The 18,516-nt window shown below is 36.6% G+C and overlaps 1 protein-coding gene across 6 annotated transcripts in view; it reads left to right on the top strand.

Moving 5' to 3' along the window:
• The window catches only part of LOC106051776 (transforming growth factor-beta-induced protein ig-h3-like), a 115,557-nt gene that overhangs the window by 63,406 nt on the left and 33,635 nt on the right, over nucleotides 1-18,516 (top strand). For all 6 annotated transcript variants that reach the window (XM_056038286.1, XM_056038287.1, XM_056038289.1 and 3 more), the window contains exons 3-8: nucleotides 374-472; nucleotides 6,705-6,769; nucleotides 7,461-7,626; nucleotides 8,468-8,621; nucleotides 13,479-13,556; nucleotides 17,644-17,863. In XM_056038286.1, coding sequence (XP_055894261.1) covers nucleotides 374-472; nucleotides 6,705-6,769; nucleotides 7,461-7,626; nucleotides 8,468-8,621; nucleotides 13,479-13,556; nucleotides 17,644-17,863 — 782 coding nt within the window. The remainder of the gene's footprint in view (nucleotides 1-373; nucleotides 473-6,704; nucleotides 6,770-7,460; nucleotides 7,627-8,467; nucleotides 8,622-13,478; nucleotides 13,557-17,643; nucleotides 17,864-18,516) is intronic.

Below are 18,516 nucleotides of genomic sequence, written 5' to 3'. Positions count from 1 at the left end.
AGTAAAGTAGTATACATAAAACACTGAACCATAATCTTCAAATACGAAAACAAAATTTAATAAAATACTCAGAAAGACACAAAGATAAAGGCACATTCTTCGTCCCATATGCTAGGAAAAATGTGTACAAATACTCCTTCTTCCCTGGTACTATTAGAGCCTGAGCTAGCCAGGAAAACCAGTGACTTAAAAAATTTAAGAATTTAAGTCATTGGTTAATATGCATAACTTAATGCATGACGCGTAGGACGTAATCATCTTTTTTTGTGAAGTAACGTCTGTATTATATTAGATAAGATAAGATAATTCGTGCATTCGAAAAAAATCCAAGTGAAGTGAGCCTGTAATGATATTGATCTGTGTATTCTTTCAGACCAAACATGTGTAAAGTCCTGCAAGTCTACGGGAGGCAAGATAAATACTTCACTCATTGTGTTGCTGACCATCTGAAGATGATTTGTGAGCGACCAACGTGAGTAGTTGCTTCATCTTTTACGTGAGTACTTGCTAGACACTTTACTCATTACATGAGTACTTGCTAGACACTTTAATCATTACATGAGTACTTGCTAGACACTTGACATGAGTACCAGCTAGATCTTTTACGTGAGTACTTGCTAGACACTTTACTCATTACATGAGTACTTGCTAGACACTTTATATGAGTACTTGCTAGACACTTTACATGAGTACATGCTAGACACTTAATATGAGTACTTGCTAGACACTTTATATGAGTACTTGCTAGACACTTTACTCATTACATGAGTACTTGCTAGACACTTTATATGAGTACTTGCTAGACACTTTATATGAGTACTTGCTAGACACTTTATATGAGTACTTGCTAGACACTTTACTCATTACATGAGTACTTGCTAGACACTTTACATGAGTACTTGCTAGACACTTTATATGAGTACTTGCTAGACACTTTACATGAGTACTTGCTAGACACTTTACATGAGTACTTGCTAGACACTTTACTCATTACATGAGTACTTGCTAGACACTTTACATGAGTACTTGCTAGACACTTTATATGAGTACTTGCTAGACACTTTATATGAGTACTTGCTAGACACTTTACTCATTACATGAGTACTTGCTAGACACTTTACATGAGTACTTGCTGGACACTTTATATGAGTACTTGCTAGACACTTTATATGAGTACTTGCTAGACACTTTATATGAGTACTTGCTAGACACTTTATATGAGTACTTGCTAGACACTTTACTCATTACATGAGTACTTGCTAGACACTTTATATGAGTTCTTGCTAGACACTTTACTCATTACATGAGTATTTGCTAGACACTTTACATGAGTACTTGCTAGACACTTTACATGAGTACTTGCTAGACACTTTATATGAGTACTTGCTAGACACTTTACTCATTACATGAGTACTTGCTAGACACTTTATATGAGTTCTTGCTAGACACTTTACTCATTACACGAGTACTTGCTAGACACTTTATATGAGTACTTGCTAGACACTTATATGAGTACTTGCTAGACCAGTGTTTCTCAAACTGTGTGCCGCGGCACACTAGTGTGCCGCCGAAGATTTGCAGGTGTGCCGCGGGAGTTTTCAGAACGCCACACGTGCAGCGTTACACAGGTCTGCATAATATTAAATTTTTATTTTACGTTGCAACGACATCTCCACTTGCAACGACCAGTAATAGTAGTGGATTGCTCCATAGTGACGGAAAGGGGTGTTAGCTATTCAGGTTATGGAATTGTCCACTATACATATATTATTATAATGACTCAAATTTAGGCCACCTTAGCAGACGCACAGCAGTTCTTGAATTGGTAACGATAATAATAAGCGATGTGTTTCTTGTAAATTGTTTAGGTGTATGCTACTAATAACAAATTATCACTAAGCCTTATTCATTGTTATCCATGGAGAAATACGTTAGCAAAAATGAAACTGCGAAAGCGTTCAATGAAAAGCAAGGAACCAATCGAAGGTACAAAGAAGATTGCATCGGATATGGTTTCATATCTTCTAGACCTGAAGATGCTCCATTTCCATTCTGTCTGATCTGCAATGCAACTCTGAGGCGCTTGTTTCAAGCCAATTGAAGAGACACTTGGAAACAAAACATCCAGCTGTAAAAGCGCAACCGAAGGAATACTTGGAAAACGTCAGGGCTCAACAAAATAAACAAGCTAAGAAACTTACGAACTACCTAAAGCTGCCAGAAATGGATTAATTGGAAGTTATAAGGTTGCTCAGTTATTAGGAAAACGCAAGAAAGCACACACAGAGGCTGAATCAGCCATTGCACCATCTTTAGCAATAGTTGTTGAAACTATCCTTGGACCCGATGCCGCCGAAAAAGTTAAAAAAGTTCCTTTGTCAAATGGTACTATCTTGCGCAGAATTGAAGACTTATCGTCAGATTTACGAGATCAAATCTGCGAACACTTCGACGTGACTGACGATGAAGTGTCTCTCCTGTGGTCTCTTCAAGTTGATGAATCCACTGATGTTAGCAGCAAAGCCCAGCTGCTAGCTTTTATTCGGTTCATAAAGGATGAAAAATGTGTCAACGAATTATTATTTTGCAAAGAATTACCAACTACGACCAAAGACGAAGATATTTTCAAAGTGGTGAACGAAAACATTTTGCTATTGAAACTACAGTGGAAAAACTGTGTCAGCGTTTGCACCGATGGCTGTCCTTCCATGCAGGGAAATAGTAAGGGATTCGTCACTCTTGTGCGTCAAGAAAATCCAAATGTATTAGTTGTTCACTGCATGATCCGCAGAGATGCTCTCAATGAATATGGATGGGTCAGCTCTCCATTTGGAAACAATGAAGCTACAAATCTGACAACTGAAGAAGAAGAGCAGCTCATTGATTTAAAAAACGATGCAGTTCTTAAGTCACGTTTTGCCGAGAAAGCCTGGATGTGTTTTGGATTCAATCAACAAGTTATATCCTGCAATCAGTTTAAAAGCAATCAAAATAATTATTCCATTTGCATCTTCATGGTTTTGTGAGTTTGAATTTTCAGCACTGACTGAAATCAAGTCTAAGAAAAGAGAGAGATTTCTTACAATAGACGATGAAATGCGAGTTTGTTTGTCGACTTTGGAGCCTATATTAGATCGTATTTGCACTCAAAAACAGGCACACCCTTCACATTAAATGTAATACTTAAAAACAGGTTAAATCTTTTATTCTTTTTATTATAAAACAACTGTTGCTCTTCTTGGTGTGCCGCGACATTTTTGTAGTTTGTTTACTGTGCCGGCAGACAAAAAAGTTTGAGAAACACTGTGCTAGACACTTATATGAGTACTTGCTAGACACTTTACTCATTACATGAGTATTTGCTAGACACTTTATATGAGTACTTGCTAGACACTTTACTCATTACATGAGTACTTGCTAGACACTTAATATGAGTACTTGCTAGACACTTTACTCATTACATGAGTACTTGCTAGACGCTTTACATGAGTACCAGGTAGATCTTTTACATGAGTACTTGCTAGAAACTTTACTCATTACATGAGTACTTGCTAGACACTTTACTCATTACATGAGTACTTGCTAGACACTTGACATGAGTACCAGCTAGATCTTTTACGTGAGTACTTGCTAGACACTTTACTCATTACATGAGTACTTGCTAGACACTTGACATGAGTACCAGCTAGATCTTTTACGTGAGTACTTGCTAGACACTTTACTCATTACATGAGTACTTGCTAGACACTTGACATTAGTACCAGCTAGATCTTTTACGTGAGTACTTGCTAGAAACTTTACTTATTACATGAGTACTTGCTAGACACTTTACATGAGTACCAGCTAGATCTTTTACTTGAGTACTTGCTAGAAACTTTACTTATTACATGAGTACTTGCTAGACACTTTACATGAGTACCAGCTAGATCTTTTACGTTATTACTTGCTAGACACTTTACATGAGTACTTGCTAGACACTTTACATGAGTACTTGCTAGACACTTTACATGAGTACTTGCTAGACACTTTACATGAGTACTTGCTAGACACTTTACACGAGTACTTGCTAGACAATTTACATGAGTACTTGCTAGATCTTTTACGTGAGTGCTTGCTAGACAATTTACATGAGTACTTGCTAGACACTTTACATGAGTACTTGCTAGACACTTTACATGAGTGCTTACTAGACACTTTACATGAGTACCAGCTAGACCTTTTACGATAATAGTTTCTAGATCTTTATATGAGTTATTTTAGCTTTTGAGTGATTAAATAGATCTATAATGTGATTAGTTATTCATACAAGACATACAAATTTGATGCTCAGGATCTTAAACTCCTGTTGAAGTTTCTATTCAAAATAAATTACCTGAAAAAGACCATAGCAACATACTAGGATTCATTCTAAAATAAATAAACATAAACTTTTTGGAATTTTTTTATTTTGTATGCAGTGTTAATTTTTGGTTTACAAAAGAACTCAGCATTTAATTTAAAAAAAAAGATAACTTAATGAATTTAAAAAAACAAGAACTTGATTTTGAAATTTAATGATCTGAGATTTTTGAAACTGTGTTTAAACAGTTGTATGCTGCAGATGTGAGCCATGCCAGTTGATAGCTGCACTAGTGTGATACTCCTCACATTTCCTGGTTATAGAAAGGGGAAGCAATACATTAGCTTATGTGAAATAACTTTCCGTTAAAAAAAACGTTAATATTTTAGCCAATAGAAGTTTAAAAAAGGGTTGACATTTTATTTAGGGCTACGCCATTTTTATTTACATTTATTTAAAGTAAACATTTCATTAAATATTTGTTGGCCTACTTTAGCTTAGAGCTCAAGAGAAAGCTTTAAATAGCACCAGAAAAGTATCTATCTATCTATCTATCTATCTATCTATCTATCTATCTAAACTTTCACATTGATCTGTCCCAATTCTATAAATTGTTTATTTGCTTATTACACCCTGCAAATCCTCACATAATACTTTGGTCGTATCCCCACAAAACTGCCCCGTTTGGTAAGTATATAAAAGTATAATAATAGTATATATTACGTTTAATTGGAATGACCTACTTTAAATATTTCTCCCAAACAGCTCTCTTCTGATCTGTGAATTCTATATTACTTTTCAACCCCTCCCTTTTTTCACCCTCCCCCTTTCAGCGCCCCTCAAAACACTTAAATTTTTGTATCTAATATCTACTATTATCACGCTATCCCTCGCAAACACATATTTTTGTTAAACCTGTGAATTCGATTACCAATATCACGTATTCCCCACACCCAATTCTGAGCCTTATAAATCCCATACAAAAGACAATATATTTATTTTCTTCGACTTCTCATTATTTTATTGAACTAATTGAAAGGCTGTCCAACACCATCATGTTACAACTTATCTTCGTCTCGAGGTTATCAATTCCGTTTCAACTTCTTTGTAGATAGAATTACTCAATTAAATTGTGCAAATACACTATTTTTTAAAAATCTGAAAATTACGCACAAAAACTAAAATGGTGGATTTACTTAAAAAAGTTACTTATAGAAAATCGTTTTCGGTAAATCTAAATGCTGCGGTTTCGATCGTAAATGATTCTTAGTTGTTACAGGCACACGCCAATACTGGTTACATTTTCGTGTTTTTTTTTCGTCCGTGGCAAGTGGCAGAAATATTGATGCGTCAGTCAGAGCTCTTTGTGCTTGTAATATAGATATAGGTATTGACTTCTAGTGTCATCTAAACAAAAAATATACAATTACTCCTTTGTTTGTATGACTATTGAATTGACTTACTGAAACAAGAATTTATTTAAAATTCATAAAACACAAAACATCCATGTATCAAATTTGTATACATATGTGAACAGGATTATTTGTTCTTAAAACTAAATATTAATGAACTCAATGACCTCAGAGCATTAGGTCGTCAAAACTTCTAGTATTCCTAATTATGATGTTTTCCTTTTTTTTATACTTTGCTATTTAATGTCAGATTTCATAGTTCATAGTTTGATTCTCCCTAAAGCTCGGGCTTGCTAAATATTTACTTTGTAATTCATTGGCATATCTTCCTTTCAAACGCACTTCTGAAAATCTTGAATATTGTTCCTAATGTGATGCTGACAGACTACAAGACAGACTACAAGACAGACTACAAGACAGTAAGACAGACTACAAGACAGCAAGACAGACTACAAGACAGACTACAAGACAGACTACAAGACAGACTACACGACAGACTACAAGACAGACTACAAGACAGACTACAAGACAGACTACAAGACAGACTACAAGACGGACTACACGACAGACTACAAGACAGCAAGACAGACTACAAGACAGACTACAAGACAGCAAGATAGACTACAAGACAGACCACAAGACAGACTACAAGACAGACTACAAGACAGACTACAAGACAGACTACAAGACAGCAAAACAGACTATAAGACAGCAAGACTGACTACAAGACAGACTACAAGACAGACTACAAGACAGACTACAAGACAGACTACAAGACAGACTACAAGACAGACTACAAGACTGACTACAAGACAGATTACAAGACAGACTACAAGACAGCAAGACAGACTACAAGACTGACTACAAGACAGACTACAAGACAGACTACAAGATGACCGAATTCTAAAACCGTTGCTCTTAATGTAGCAATACATTTTTGAATGATCTTACAGATATGAGAGATGGGACTGCTGTCCTGGATTTGCCAAGAGAAGCAGAGAACTTGGTTGTACCATTGGTTAGTTACATCTCACTCTATAGTTACTAATGAGATGGACATACAAATCAGCACATTATACACTAAATGTGCTTGATTAAATAGAGTAAATGGGTTCATTAAATTAACCCTTGTCATGCAGGCGGTATTCAAACAATCAACAAGCAGGACCGCGTGCATTGGGTGCTAGAGATAGCAGGCAATTAGGCTTCAAATATTTACTTTATACAGAGGGTTGACGTTATCGATAGTTGTGATTGTTGAAAGCTGTCCTTTTATCTGCACTAGTTATTAAACGGCAGACTTTTGTGTGAATCTATAAGTGTCACCTTTGTGTGAATCTATAAGTGTCACCTTTGTGTGAATCTATAAGTGTCACCTTTGTGTGAATCTATAAGTGTCACCTTTGTGTGAATCTATAAGTGTCACCTTTGTGTGAATCTATAAGTGTCACCTTTGTGTGAATCTATAAGTGTCACCTTTGTGTGAATCTATAAGTGTCACCTATGATTTGTTATTGTTGTAGGTTTAATCTTGTTTATTACATTTTATTCATTTATCTTGAAAAACAACAAAAAACAAATATTGTGATTGTTTATAACCTGATTTTATGTATTCACATGTTAATCTAGCTAGAAAGTGTGTGTGTGTTTGTGTGTGTGTGTGTGTGTGTGTCCATATTGTCTAATGTCCTTGGATGTTTCTACTTCAGAGAAGCCACTCGATAATATCATAGGCACAGCTCGCGAGCTGAAACTGAACAAGTTTATTGCTCTAGCTGAGAAAGCACGTCTAACTACAGACCTGATGCAGTATGGACCCTACACGGCATTTGTTCCTTCAGATGAAGCAATAGCTGACGCGGCTCCAGCTCTTGTGTGAGTTTTTATTTTCATGCCATTGAATTTAAATTATTTTCCTTATTGAGGACAGCGGCAGAAGACCAAATGAAAACTGGAATAGATCGCCGGCAGACAACAGCTTTGTCTGCATAAGATGCGTGAAAATATTCAGGTCCCAACTGGCTTTGCTGCACTTAATGTTTGCAATAGAAAACATTGTCATTAGTAGTAGTAGTATTTAAACGCATAGTTGATAACCTATAGAGATTAATAAAATTAATGACATTATATAATTTTTGTTTTGTTTTGCTGTATTCAATCGAGACTAAGAATAGATTTTAGAATGTCCATTATGTGCCCATCATAGAGCTTTGAGTCTTCTGAAACGTTCAATACACTCATTTTCTTTCAATTGACTTCCTTCTCTTTCCCTTGTATGTCGTACAGTCTTAATGGGGGGGGGGAGGATCAATTATACTGTTTAAAGCTTACTGTAGTTGTGTCTATTTTTATTGTGATCTTTTTTGCTGTGAACTGTTTAGGCGTGCCTCTTGATCCTATTTGTGTACTTTGATTCCTTTCTTCTAACTTTCTTCGAGACTAGACTATCAATCTATTACCATGTTTAGTTCTTCCAAGTCTGTGTTGCATCACGTCTATTCAAGCTTTTAGGATGTACTTGACTTTGATTCGCCCCCTCGCATACAACGCTGTATTACTTTACATAGACCAAATTTAAATTGAAACATCCTCGCTATGCACTTGGCAGCCTCTTGGTCAAGGATTATATAGTACAAGCAAAAGCTTGAAAAGATCAATATAATAGTGACTCGATACTTTTGTAACTGTTAGTATTGCTCACACTTTGTTTTTCAAGGTCCTCCTTGAGTGATACTAAAGGAGGAAGTCCCTTGATACGCTACCACATTGCTCCAGGTCGTCTGAACATTTCTAACTTCAAAGAACGTGACCAAGAACTGGTCACTCTTCATGATGGCTCCAGGGTTAGGGTTAACAAGTATGCGTATGGTGTAAGTAAATCCACATTGTTTGTTTTAGATCAGTTGTGCACGCGCAGATTAAAAGTTACATTATCCTATGGATTTCACTTTGTGTTTGACTTTCTTTTTCCTGCACTCTGTTGAAGTGTTTCTTTCACTTTGTGTTTGACTTTCTTTTTCCTGCACTCTGTTGAAGTGTTTCTTTCACTTTGTGTTTGACTTTCTTTTTCCTGCACTCTGTTGAAGTGTTTCTTTCATGTGTTTGACTTTCTTTTTCCTGCACTCTGTTGAACTGTTTCTTTCATTTACTCTTTCTCTTCCTTAGTTTTTGCTCCTTTCTCAGTGACACTTCTCTGTCCTAATGATCATGTGTTCTGTCAATTCTTTCCTTTCTCAGCGACACTTCTCTGTCCTAATGATCATATGTTCTGTCTATTTTCTTTCCTTTCTCAGCGACACTTCTCTGTCCTAATGATCATATGTTCTGTCTATTTTCTTTCCTTTCTCAGCGACACTTCTCTGTCCTAATGATCATATGTTCTGTCTATTTTCTTTCCTTTCTCAGCGACACTTCTCTGTCCTAATGATCATATGTTCTGTCTATTTTCTTTCCTTTCTCAGCGACACTACTCTGTCCTAATGATCATATGTTCTGTCTATTTTCTTTCCTTTCTCAGCGACACTTCTCTGTCCTAATGATCATATGTTCTGTCTATTTTCTTTCCTTTCTCAGCGACACTTCTCTGTCCTAATGATCATATGTTCTGTCTATTTTCTTTCCTTTCTCAGCGACACTACTCTGTCCTAATGATCATATGTTCTGTCTATTTTCTTTCCTTTCTCAGCGACACTTCTCTGTCCTAATGATCATATGTTCTGTCTATTTTCTTTCCTTTCTCAGCGACACTTCTCTGTCCCTATGATCGTGTGTTTTGTCTATTTTCTTTTATTTCTCAGCGACACTTCTCTGTCCTAATGATCATATGTTCTGTCTATTTTCTTTCCTTTCTCAGCGACACTTCTCTGTCCCTATGATCGTGTGTTTTGTCTATTTTCTTTTATTTCTCAGCGACACTTCTCTGTCCTAATGATCATATGTTCTGTCTATTTTCTTTCCTTTCTCAGCGACACTTCTCTGCTTTAATGATTATGTGTTCTGTCAATTCTTTCCTTTCTCAGCGACACTTCTCTGTCCTAATGATCATATGTTCTGTCTATTTTCTTTCCTTTCTCAGCGACACTTCTCTGTCCCTATGATCGTGTGTTTTGTCTATTTTCTTTTATTTCTCAGCGACACTTCTCTGTCCTAATGATCATATGTTCTGTCTATTTTCTTTCCTTTCTCAGCGACACTTCTATGTCCTAATGATCATATGTTCTGTCTATTTTCTTTCCTTTCTCAGCGACACTTCTCTGTCCTAATGATCATGTGTTCTGTCAATTCTTTCCTTTCTCAGCGACACTTCTCTGTCCTAATGATCATATGTTCTGTCTATTTTCTTTCCTTTCTCAGCGACACTTCTCTGTCCTAATGATCATATGTTCTGTCTATTTTCTTTCCTTTCTCAGCGACACTTCTCTGTCCTAATGATCATATGTTCTGTCTATTTTCTTTCCTTTCTCAGCGACACTTCTCTGTCCTAATGATCATATGTTCTGTCTATTTTCTTTCCTTTCTCAGCGACACTACTCTGTCCTAATGATCATATGTTCTGTCTATTTTCTTTCCTTTCTCAGCGACACTTCTCTGTCCTAATGATCATATGTTCTGTCTATTTTCTTTCCTTTCTCAGCGACACTTCTCTGTCCCTATGATCGTGTGTTTTGTCTATTTTCTTTTATTTCTCAGCGACACTTCTCTGTCCTAATGATCATATGTTCTGTCTATTTTCTTTCCTTTCTCAGCGACACTTCTCTGTCCCTATGATCGTGTGTTTTGTCTATTTTCTTTTATTTCTCAGCGACACTTCTCTGTCCTAATGATCATATGTTCTGTCTATTTTCTTTCCTTTCTCAGCGACACTTCTCTGCTTTAATGATTATGTGTTCTGTCAATTCTTTCCTTTCTCAGCGACACTTCTCTGTCCTAATGATCATATGTTCTGTCTATTTTCTTTCCTTTCTCAGCGACACTTCTCTGTCCCTATGATCGTGTGTTTTGTCTATTTTCTTTTATTTCTCAGCGACACTTCTCTGTCCTAATGATCATATGTTCTGTCTATTTTCTTTCCTTTCTCAGCGACACTTCTATGTCCTAATGATCATATGTTCTGTCTATTTTCTTTCCTTTCTCAGCGACACTTCTCTGTCCTAATGATCATGTGTTCTGTCAATTCTTTCCTTTCTCAGCGACACTTCTCTGTCCTAATGATCATGTGTTCTGTCAATTCTTTCCTTTCTCAGCGACACTTCTCTGTCCCTATGATCGTGTGTTTTGTCTATTTTCTTTTCTTTCTCAGCGACACTTCTCTGCTTTAATGATTATGTGTTCTGTCAATTCTTTCCTTTCTCAGCGACACTTCTCTGTCCTAATGATCATGTGTTCTGTCAATTCTTTCCTTTCTCAGCGACACTTCTCTGTCCCTATGATCGTGTGTTTTGTCTATTTTCTTTCCTTTCTCAGCGACACTTCTCTGTTCCTATGATCATGTGTTTTGTCTACTTTCTTTTCTTTCTCAGCGACACTTCTCTGTCCCTATGATCATGTGTTTTGTCTACTTTCTTTTCTTTCTCAGCGACACTTCTCTGTCCCTATGATCATGTGTTTTGTCTACTTTCTTTTCTTTCTCAGCGACGACTATGGCTCTCAGTTTCCCTTTTCACACTATTTATCTAGTTTCTGTCTGTCTGTCTACCACTGCTCTCCTCTCTCTCTCTGTTTACTCCTTCTGGGCATGTGTAGATGTGTGTGTGTTTGGTGCTTTATTTTTTCACCGAATTCGTCTGACACTCATAAAGCTCTTTTCGCTATAATCATTGTCTCAGTCTCACTGTTTCTGTCTTATTGTCTCTGTCTAATTGTCTCTGTCATATTGTCTCTGTCTCACTGTCTCTGTCTAATTCTCTGTCTAATTCTCTGTCTTACTCTCTCTGTCTAATTCTCTGTCTTACTCTCTCTGTCTTACTGTCTCTGTCTTACTGTCTCTGTCTAATTGTCTCTGTCTAATTGTCTCTGTCATATTGTCTCTGTCTCACTGTCTCTGTCTTATTGTCTCTGTCTAATTGTCTCTGTCATATTGTCTCTGTCTCACTGTCTCTGTCTTATTGTCTATGTCTAATTGTCTCTGTCTTATTGTTTGTCTTATTGTCTCTGTCTTATTGTCTCTGTCTCACTGTCTCTGTCTCACTGTCTCTGTCTCACTGTCTCTGTCTTATTGTCTCTGTCTAATTGTCTCTGTCTAATTGTCTCTGTCTAATTGTCTCTGTCTTATTCTCTGTCTTATTCTCTGTCTTATTCTCTGTCTTATTGTCTCTGTCTTACTGTCTCTGTCTTATTGTCACTGTCTTATTGTTTGTCTAATTGTCTCTGTCTTATTGTCTCTGTCTAATTGTCTCTGTCTTAAGGTCTCTGTCTTATTGTCTCTGCCTTATTGTCTTATTCTCTGTCTTATTGTCTTTATCTTACTGTCTCTGTCTTACTGTCTCTGTCTTATTGTCTCTGTCTTAGTGTCTCTGTCTAATTGTCTCTGTCATATTGTCTCTGTCTCACTGTCTCTGTCTTATTCTCTGTCTTATTCTCTCTGTCTTATTGTCTCTGTCTTATTGTCTCTGTCATATTGTCTCTGTCTTATTCTCTGTCTTATTGTCTCTGTCTTATTGTCTCTGTCTTACTGTCTCTGTCTTATTGTCTCTGTCATATTGTCTCTGTCTTATTGTCTCTGTCATATTGTCTCTGTCATATTGTCTATGTCTCACTGTCTCTGTCTTATTGTCTCTGTCTTATTGTCTCTGTCTTATTGTCTCTGTCTTATTGTCTCTGTCTTATTGTCTCTGTCTTACTGTCTCTGTCTTATTGTCTCTGTCATATTGTCTCTGTCATATTGTCTATGTCTCACTGTCTCTGTCTTATTCTCTGTCTTATTGTCTCTGTCTTATTGTCTCTGTCTTATTGTCTCTGTCTTATTGTCTCTGTCTTATTCTCTGTATTATTGTCTCTGTCTTATTGTCTCTGTCTTATTGTCTCTGTCTTATTGTCTCTGTCTTATTGTCTCTGTCATAATGTCCCTGTCTCACTGTCTCTGTCTTATTCTCTGTCTTATTTTCTCTGTCTTATTGTCTCTGTCTTATTGTCTGTCTTATTCTCTGTCTTATTGTCTCTGTCTTATTGTCTCTGTCTTATTGTCTGTCTTATTCTCTGTCTTATTGTCTCTGTCTTATTGTTTGTCTCATTGTCTCTGTCTTATTGTCTCTGTATTATTGTCTCTGTATTATTGTCTCTGTCATATTGTCTATGTCTCACTGTCTCTGTCTTATTCTCTGTCTTATTGTCTCTGTCTTATTGTCTCTGTCTTATTGTCTCTGTCTTATTTTCTCTGTTTTATTGTCTCTGTCTTATTGTCTCTGTCTTATTGTCTCTGTCTTATTGCCTCTGTCTTTTTGTCTCTGTCTTATTCTCTGTCTTATTGTCTCTGTCTTATTGTCTGTCTTATTCTCTGTCTTATTGTCTCTGTCTTATTGTTTGTCTTATTGTCTGTCTTATTGTCTCTGTCTCACTGTCTCTGTCTTATTGTCTCTGTCTCACTGTCTCTGTCTTATTGTCTCTGTCTCACTGTCTCTGTCTCCTATAAATTTTCCTTAAAAAGATGTATTAGCGTGTGTGTTTTCTTGCTTGTGTGTGTTAATGAAGTTATTACCCAAACGTTACATTCTATCCCCTCCCACTGTCAGGTAGCAACAGTCAATTGTGCCAGAATTACCAGACCTGATGAGCTCGCAACTAATGGCATTGTCCACGTTATAGACAAGGTAATCAACATTAGACTGTTCCAGGAGAAACGTAGGTCACTAGATATCTAGGTCAAGGTTGGAGCGTTAATTTAAAATAAGAGTGTTTACATTATTTGGCTATGAAAGTCATAGAAATGAAAGTCATAGAAAGTTTGACTATATAACCAATTTACATAATTATATAATTTATATAACCAAAATGCATTTCGATTCTAGTCACGTGATATCCGGCATGATTTCAGTCTACGTCTTATTTTTTATCTTTTTATGTTTGTATCCAGAGGCAGTTAGGACAATGGGAAACTTTTGTTTTATCAAGTATATGTGTATGTATCCAGAGGCAGTTAGGACAATGGGAAACTTTTGTTTTATCAAGTATATGTGTCTGTATCCAGAGGCAGTTAGGACAATGGGAAACTTTTGTTTTATCAAGTATATGTGTATGTATCCAGAGGCAGTTAGGACAATGGGAAACTTTTGTTTTATCAAGTATATGTGTCTGTATCCAGAGGCAGTTAGGACAATGGGAAACTTTTGTTTTATCAAGTATATGTGTATGTATCCAGAGGCAGTTAGGACAATGGGAAACTTTTGTTTTATCAAGTATATGTGTCTGTATCCAGAGGCAGTTAGGACAATGGGAAACTTTTGTTTTATCAAGTATATGTGTATGTATCCAGAGGCAGTTAGGACAATGGGAAACTTTTGTTTTATCAAGTGTATCTATCTGTATGTATTGGCTGATGTAATGGTGAGAAGGATTGAGGACATGTTACATAGAAGAAGGTGAAGAGATGATGAAACAGACAGAAGTGAATGTTGAATACCGAGGACATTGTTCTCTGAGTTTAGAGACAGCTAGTTTGGAACCTTGTCCTAACCCTTGTCATTTCAGTTCTATTTGGTCTATTTAAACACTCAGACTGAAAGCCGGTAAGAATTCGCTAGGACAGAAACAAAAAAAGTTTATTGCGTTGTGAAAAGAAGATTTAGCGGTTTTACTAATTTCGTTTCAAAATTAATTTATAGACGTAGAGAATTAATGTGGATATTAGCTGTCCAAAGATATTACCCAACAACCTTTTTATCAAAATTCAAACGGTTGAACATAAAACCTTTTGCTTGAGAAATACTAACTTGTTTTAAATATCAGTATAAAGGTTCTATAATGTAAAAATATTACCGGACAACTCATGAAATTGATATAAATATTTATTTACAACAAACTCTCTACAAACCATTTGGGTTTAAAATATAAACTCTTAGTTTACGTATGTAGTCTAGTGTACAATGCAGTCAAAACATCTCAGTTAGTACAAGAATGCAGTTGATAGAGTACACTTTTCTGGAGCATAGCAGAGAACATCCTCTCATCAAAGTACGTCCTCTCAACAAAATATATCCTCTCAACAGAGTACGTCCTCTCAACAAAGTACGTCCTCTCAACAGAGTACGTCCTCTCAACAAAGTACGTTCTCTCAACAAAATATATCCTCTCAACAAAGTACATCCTCTCAACAACGTACCTCCCAACAAAGTACGTCCACTCAACAAAATATGTCCTCTCAACAAAGTATGTCCTCTCAACAAAGTACGTTCTCTCAACAAAATATGTCCTCTCAACAAAGTACGTCCTCTCAACAAAGTACGTCCACTCAACAAAATATGTCCTCTCAACAAAGTACGTCCACTCAACAAAATATGTCCTCTCAACAAAGTATGTCCTCTCAACAAAGTACGTCCTTTTGACAAAGTATGTCCTCTATACAAAGTACGTCCTCTCAACAAAATATGTCCTCTCAATAAAGTACGTCCTCTCAACAAAGTACGTCCTCTCAACAAAATATGTCCTCTCAACAAAGTACGTCCTTTCAACAAAGTATGTCCTCTCAACAAAGTACGTCCTCTCAACAAAATATGTCCTCTCAACAAAGTACGTCCTCTTAACAAAGTACGTCCTCGCAACAAGGTATGTCCTCTCAATAAACTACGTCCTCTCAACAAAATATGTCCTCTGAACAAAGTACGTCCTCTCAACAAAGTACGACCTCTCAACAAACTACGTCCTCTCAACGAACTACGTCCTCTAAACAAAATGTCCTCTCAACAAAGGAAAACTTCTCAACTTTACAAGGACTTCCCCCCTAACACTGGAACCTAGAAAATCAATATTTAACAAGGTTACAAAGACAGTTTGTGTGGAAACACAAACTCAAAATCGGCCCCCGAAGTGGCCCACCCAGAGAGGCTTCAATTTTTCAGAAAGAACATCCGAATGAAATTATATAATAATAATAATAATAATAATCTTTATTATCCGTAAGGAAATTTGTCTTACAATTTGTGCATTACACCAAACAAAAAACATTATAACTATAAGAAACCAAAGTGTACATTCACACCAGACTCACTCATAATTTACATGTGACAAAGTTTATACCAGATTGTTCTTATTTAATGATTTGATTGCCAGGGGAACAAAAGACAAATGACAGATAAGAATGAAAAAGGAAGGTTGACAGATCTTGTGTAGTGCCCCAACGGTAAAGCAGATCAAAGAATAGGTGAAAGTGAATGTAAAGTTAGATGTGAACCTGGCCTAACTAGTTCCCCTTTCAGACCTTGTGGTCTATAGGGCAGATGATGTAAAGTTCATCTGTTTTTGTGGCCTATGGTTAACGAGGGTGTCATGTAGCCAGCACAACGACCAACCGCCTTTACTTTTCACCAACGTATGTCAGGTACCCATTAGAGCTGGGTGGACTCAGAGGTGCCCAAAGATTACGAATTTTAAAGTCCCAGACTTCACCAGGATTCGAACCCGGGACCCCCGGTTCGGAGGCCAAGCGATATGCCGCTCAGCCACAGCGCTTCCCCTGGCCTAACTGATCTCATACTAGTGTGCTAATTGTTTTGAAAAGGATCAATATCTTGTTCGAATATTTCGATACTTCCTATGACACATAAAAACGGATAAGATAATGCATTTTACAAGATAACTATTTATTTTAAATTATGTCTACTTTATAATGCATACTAAATAGATTTTTTCTCTTTAAAAAAATAGTAAACATTTGTTTGTGTGTAAATATAGTACTTAGTATAACAGAACATGCATAACTTAACAATACAAATATAAAAACAAAACATTTTGACAAAAATACTACAACTGTTGGCATAAATGTGTTAGAAATGTGGAAAACAGTAGTCTACCCTAAAAAAAGAGCATCGAGTGTTTGATTGTTAAATAGTTAATAGTTGTAAAAGCGGTGTATTTTTATGAAAAAAAAAAACTGCTTGCATAAGTGATTTAAAAAATTAGATTTTTCGCTTTCAGAAAAGAAAAAAGTAGCCGTTGCATCAGAATTTTGAATGGTGTAAAATATTGTGATGTCGGATTTTGACTATCTTTTCTAGTTTACGAGATCTAAACGGGACGGACGGACAGACGGACAGACATTTCACACAAAACTAATAGCGTCTTTTCCCCTTTCGGGGGCCGCTAAAAAAACTTGCATCTATAATAGAGTCACATCCTTACTGCGTCTTTAAATCAAAATACATTTTTCAATAAGTCACTCTTGAAAAGGGAACAAATATATAACATCCCCGCTCCCAACACGTGACAAATAAAATGTTTAGAGTGAATATTTGAATGAGTGTGATTTCACTTCATCATGTTTTCTAGCAGTTCCTAATAAGATTAAAATAGCTCAGGAATTTTCTTATGACATTTTGACGTGCAGTGTTACTCTTAGTAACAAGAAAGCTCTAGTAAATATTATACCTACAAATATATTTAATTTTTTGGAACTACTATATATATATTTTATTCGCGAAAGTTCTGTACGATGTACACCTATATAAAAACCTATATTTACATGGGATTTATGCTTTATGTACAGTGTCTGTGTCTTGCCCAGTGTCTGTGTCTTGCCCAGTGTCTGTGTCTTGCCCAGTGTCTGTCTTGCCCAGTGTCTGTGTCTTGCCCAGTGTCTGTGTCTTGCCCAGTGTCTGTGTCTTGCCCAGTGTATACTTGTGTATACATTTCCTTATGAAGACAAATCATTGCATACACTGTTCAATGTGTCTATCCATTCTAAAGGTCATAACTCCACTGGACGTTCATGGGACTGTGGCCGAGAGACTCGCAGCTGATGAGCGCTTCTCCCAGTTCAATCTGGCCATGTTAGTCTCGGATATGTCCAAGAAACTCAAGACTAAAAAGGGAAGCTTTACTGTCCTTGCGCCTACTGACCAGGCCTTTGCCAAGCTGCCTGTAGATCTCCTGAACCGAATTTTAACAGATGCTGACACAGCAGAAAGTGAGAAATCTATCAGATAATTGGAGAACATTAGTGTTCAAATGTTTACAATTTAGTATTTACTGTAAAATCTCTCTATATAATTCTCTTCATGGCTCAACCATTCCTGACACCACCAAGAAGTCATGGAAAGATCATTCTTATATTTCTGCAAGTCGGACTAAAGTTACCCCACGTAACTTTCGCGGCGAAAAAAAAGAAGCCGGGGGGGGGGGAGGGGATAACAAGTAGTATTCACCCGTTACTAAATAGCAGGAGCGGACTTAACCATTGCGGGGTCCTATGCGAAACGAATTGGGCAGGGCCCAGTTTGGGTAGGGATACGGATAATAAGTGAAAATTAAGTGTTAGTATTAGAAAATTAATTTGTCTTTGCATTTTATTAATTCTTTACTACGTACAGAATTACTTTATGAGCCTTGCGTATAGCGAAAATTCTGTTTCCTACATAGATCCGGCTTAATAGCAAGAATTACCAAATGTTTCAATCTATCTACGAGAATTGTTGACCTCAAGTAATTCTTCATTAGTTTGAGGCGCGAGAAGCTTCTTTCACCAGATTCCACAAGTATGGGTATTGCATAATGCCGTTTTTTTTTAAAATCGCGAGTATGATTGGCGTTTTCCATATTGAATGACATCCCAAAATAACA

This window comes from Biomphalaria glabrata, chromosome 8 (assembly GCF_947242115.1).
Source record: "Biomphalaria glabrata chromosome 8, xgBioGlab47.1, whole genome shotgun sequence".
In the NCBI taxonomy this organism is placed as follows: Eukaryota; Metazoa; Mollusca; class Gastropoda; family Planorbidae; genus Biomphalaria; species Biomphalaria glabrata.
Note: the sequence above shows the minus strand (reverse complement) of the source record. Positions and strands in the feature narration are given on the sequence as shown.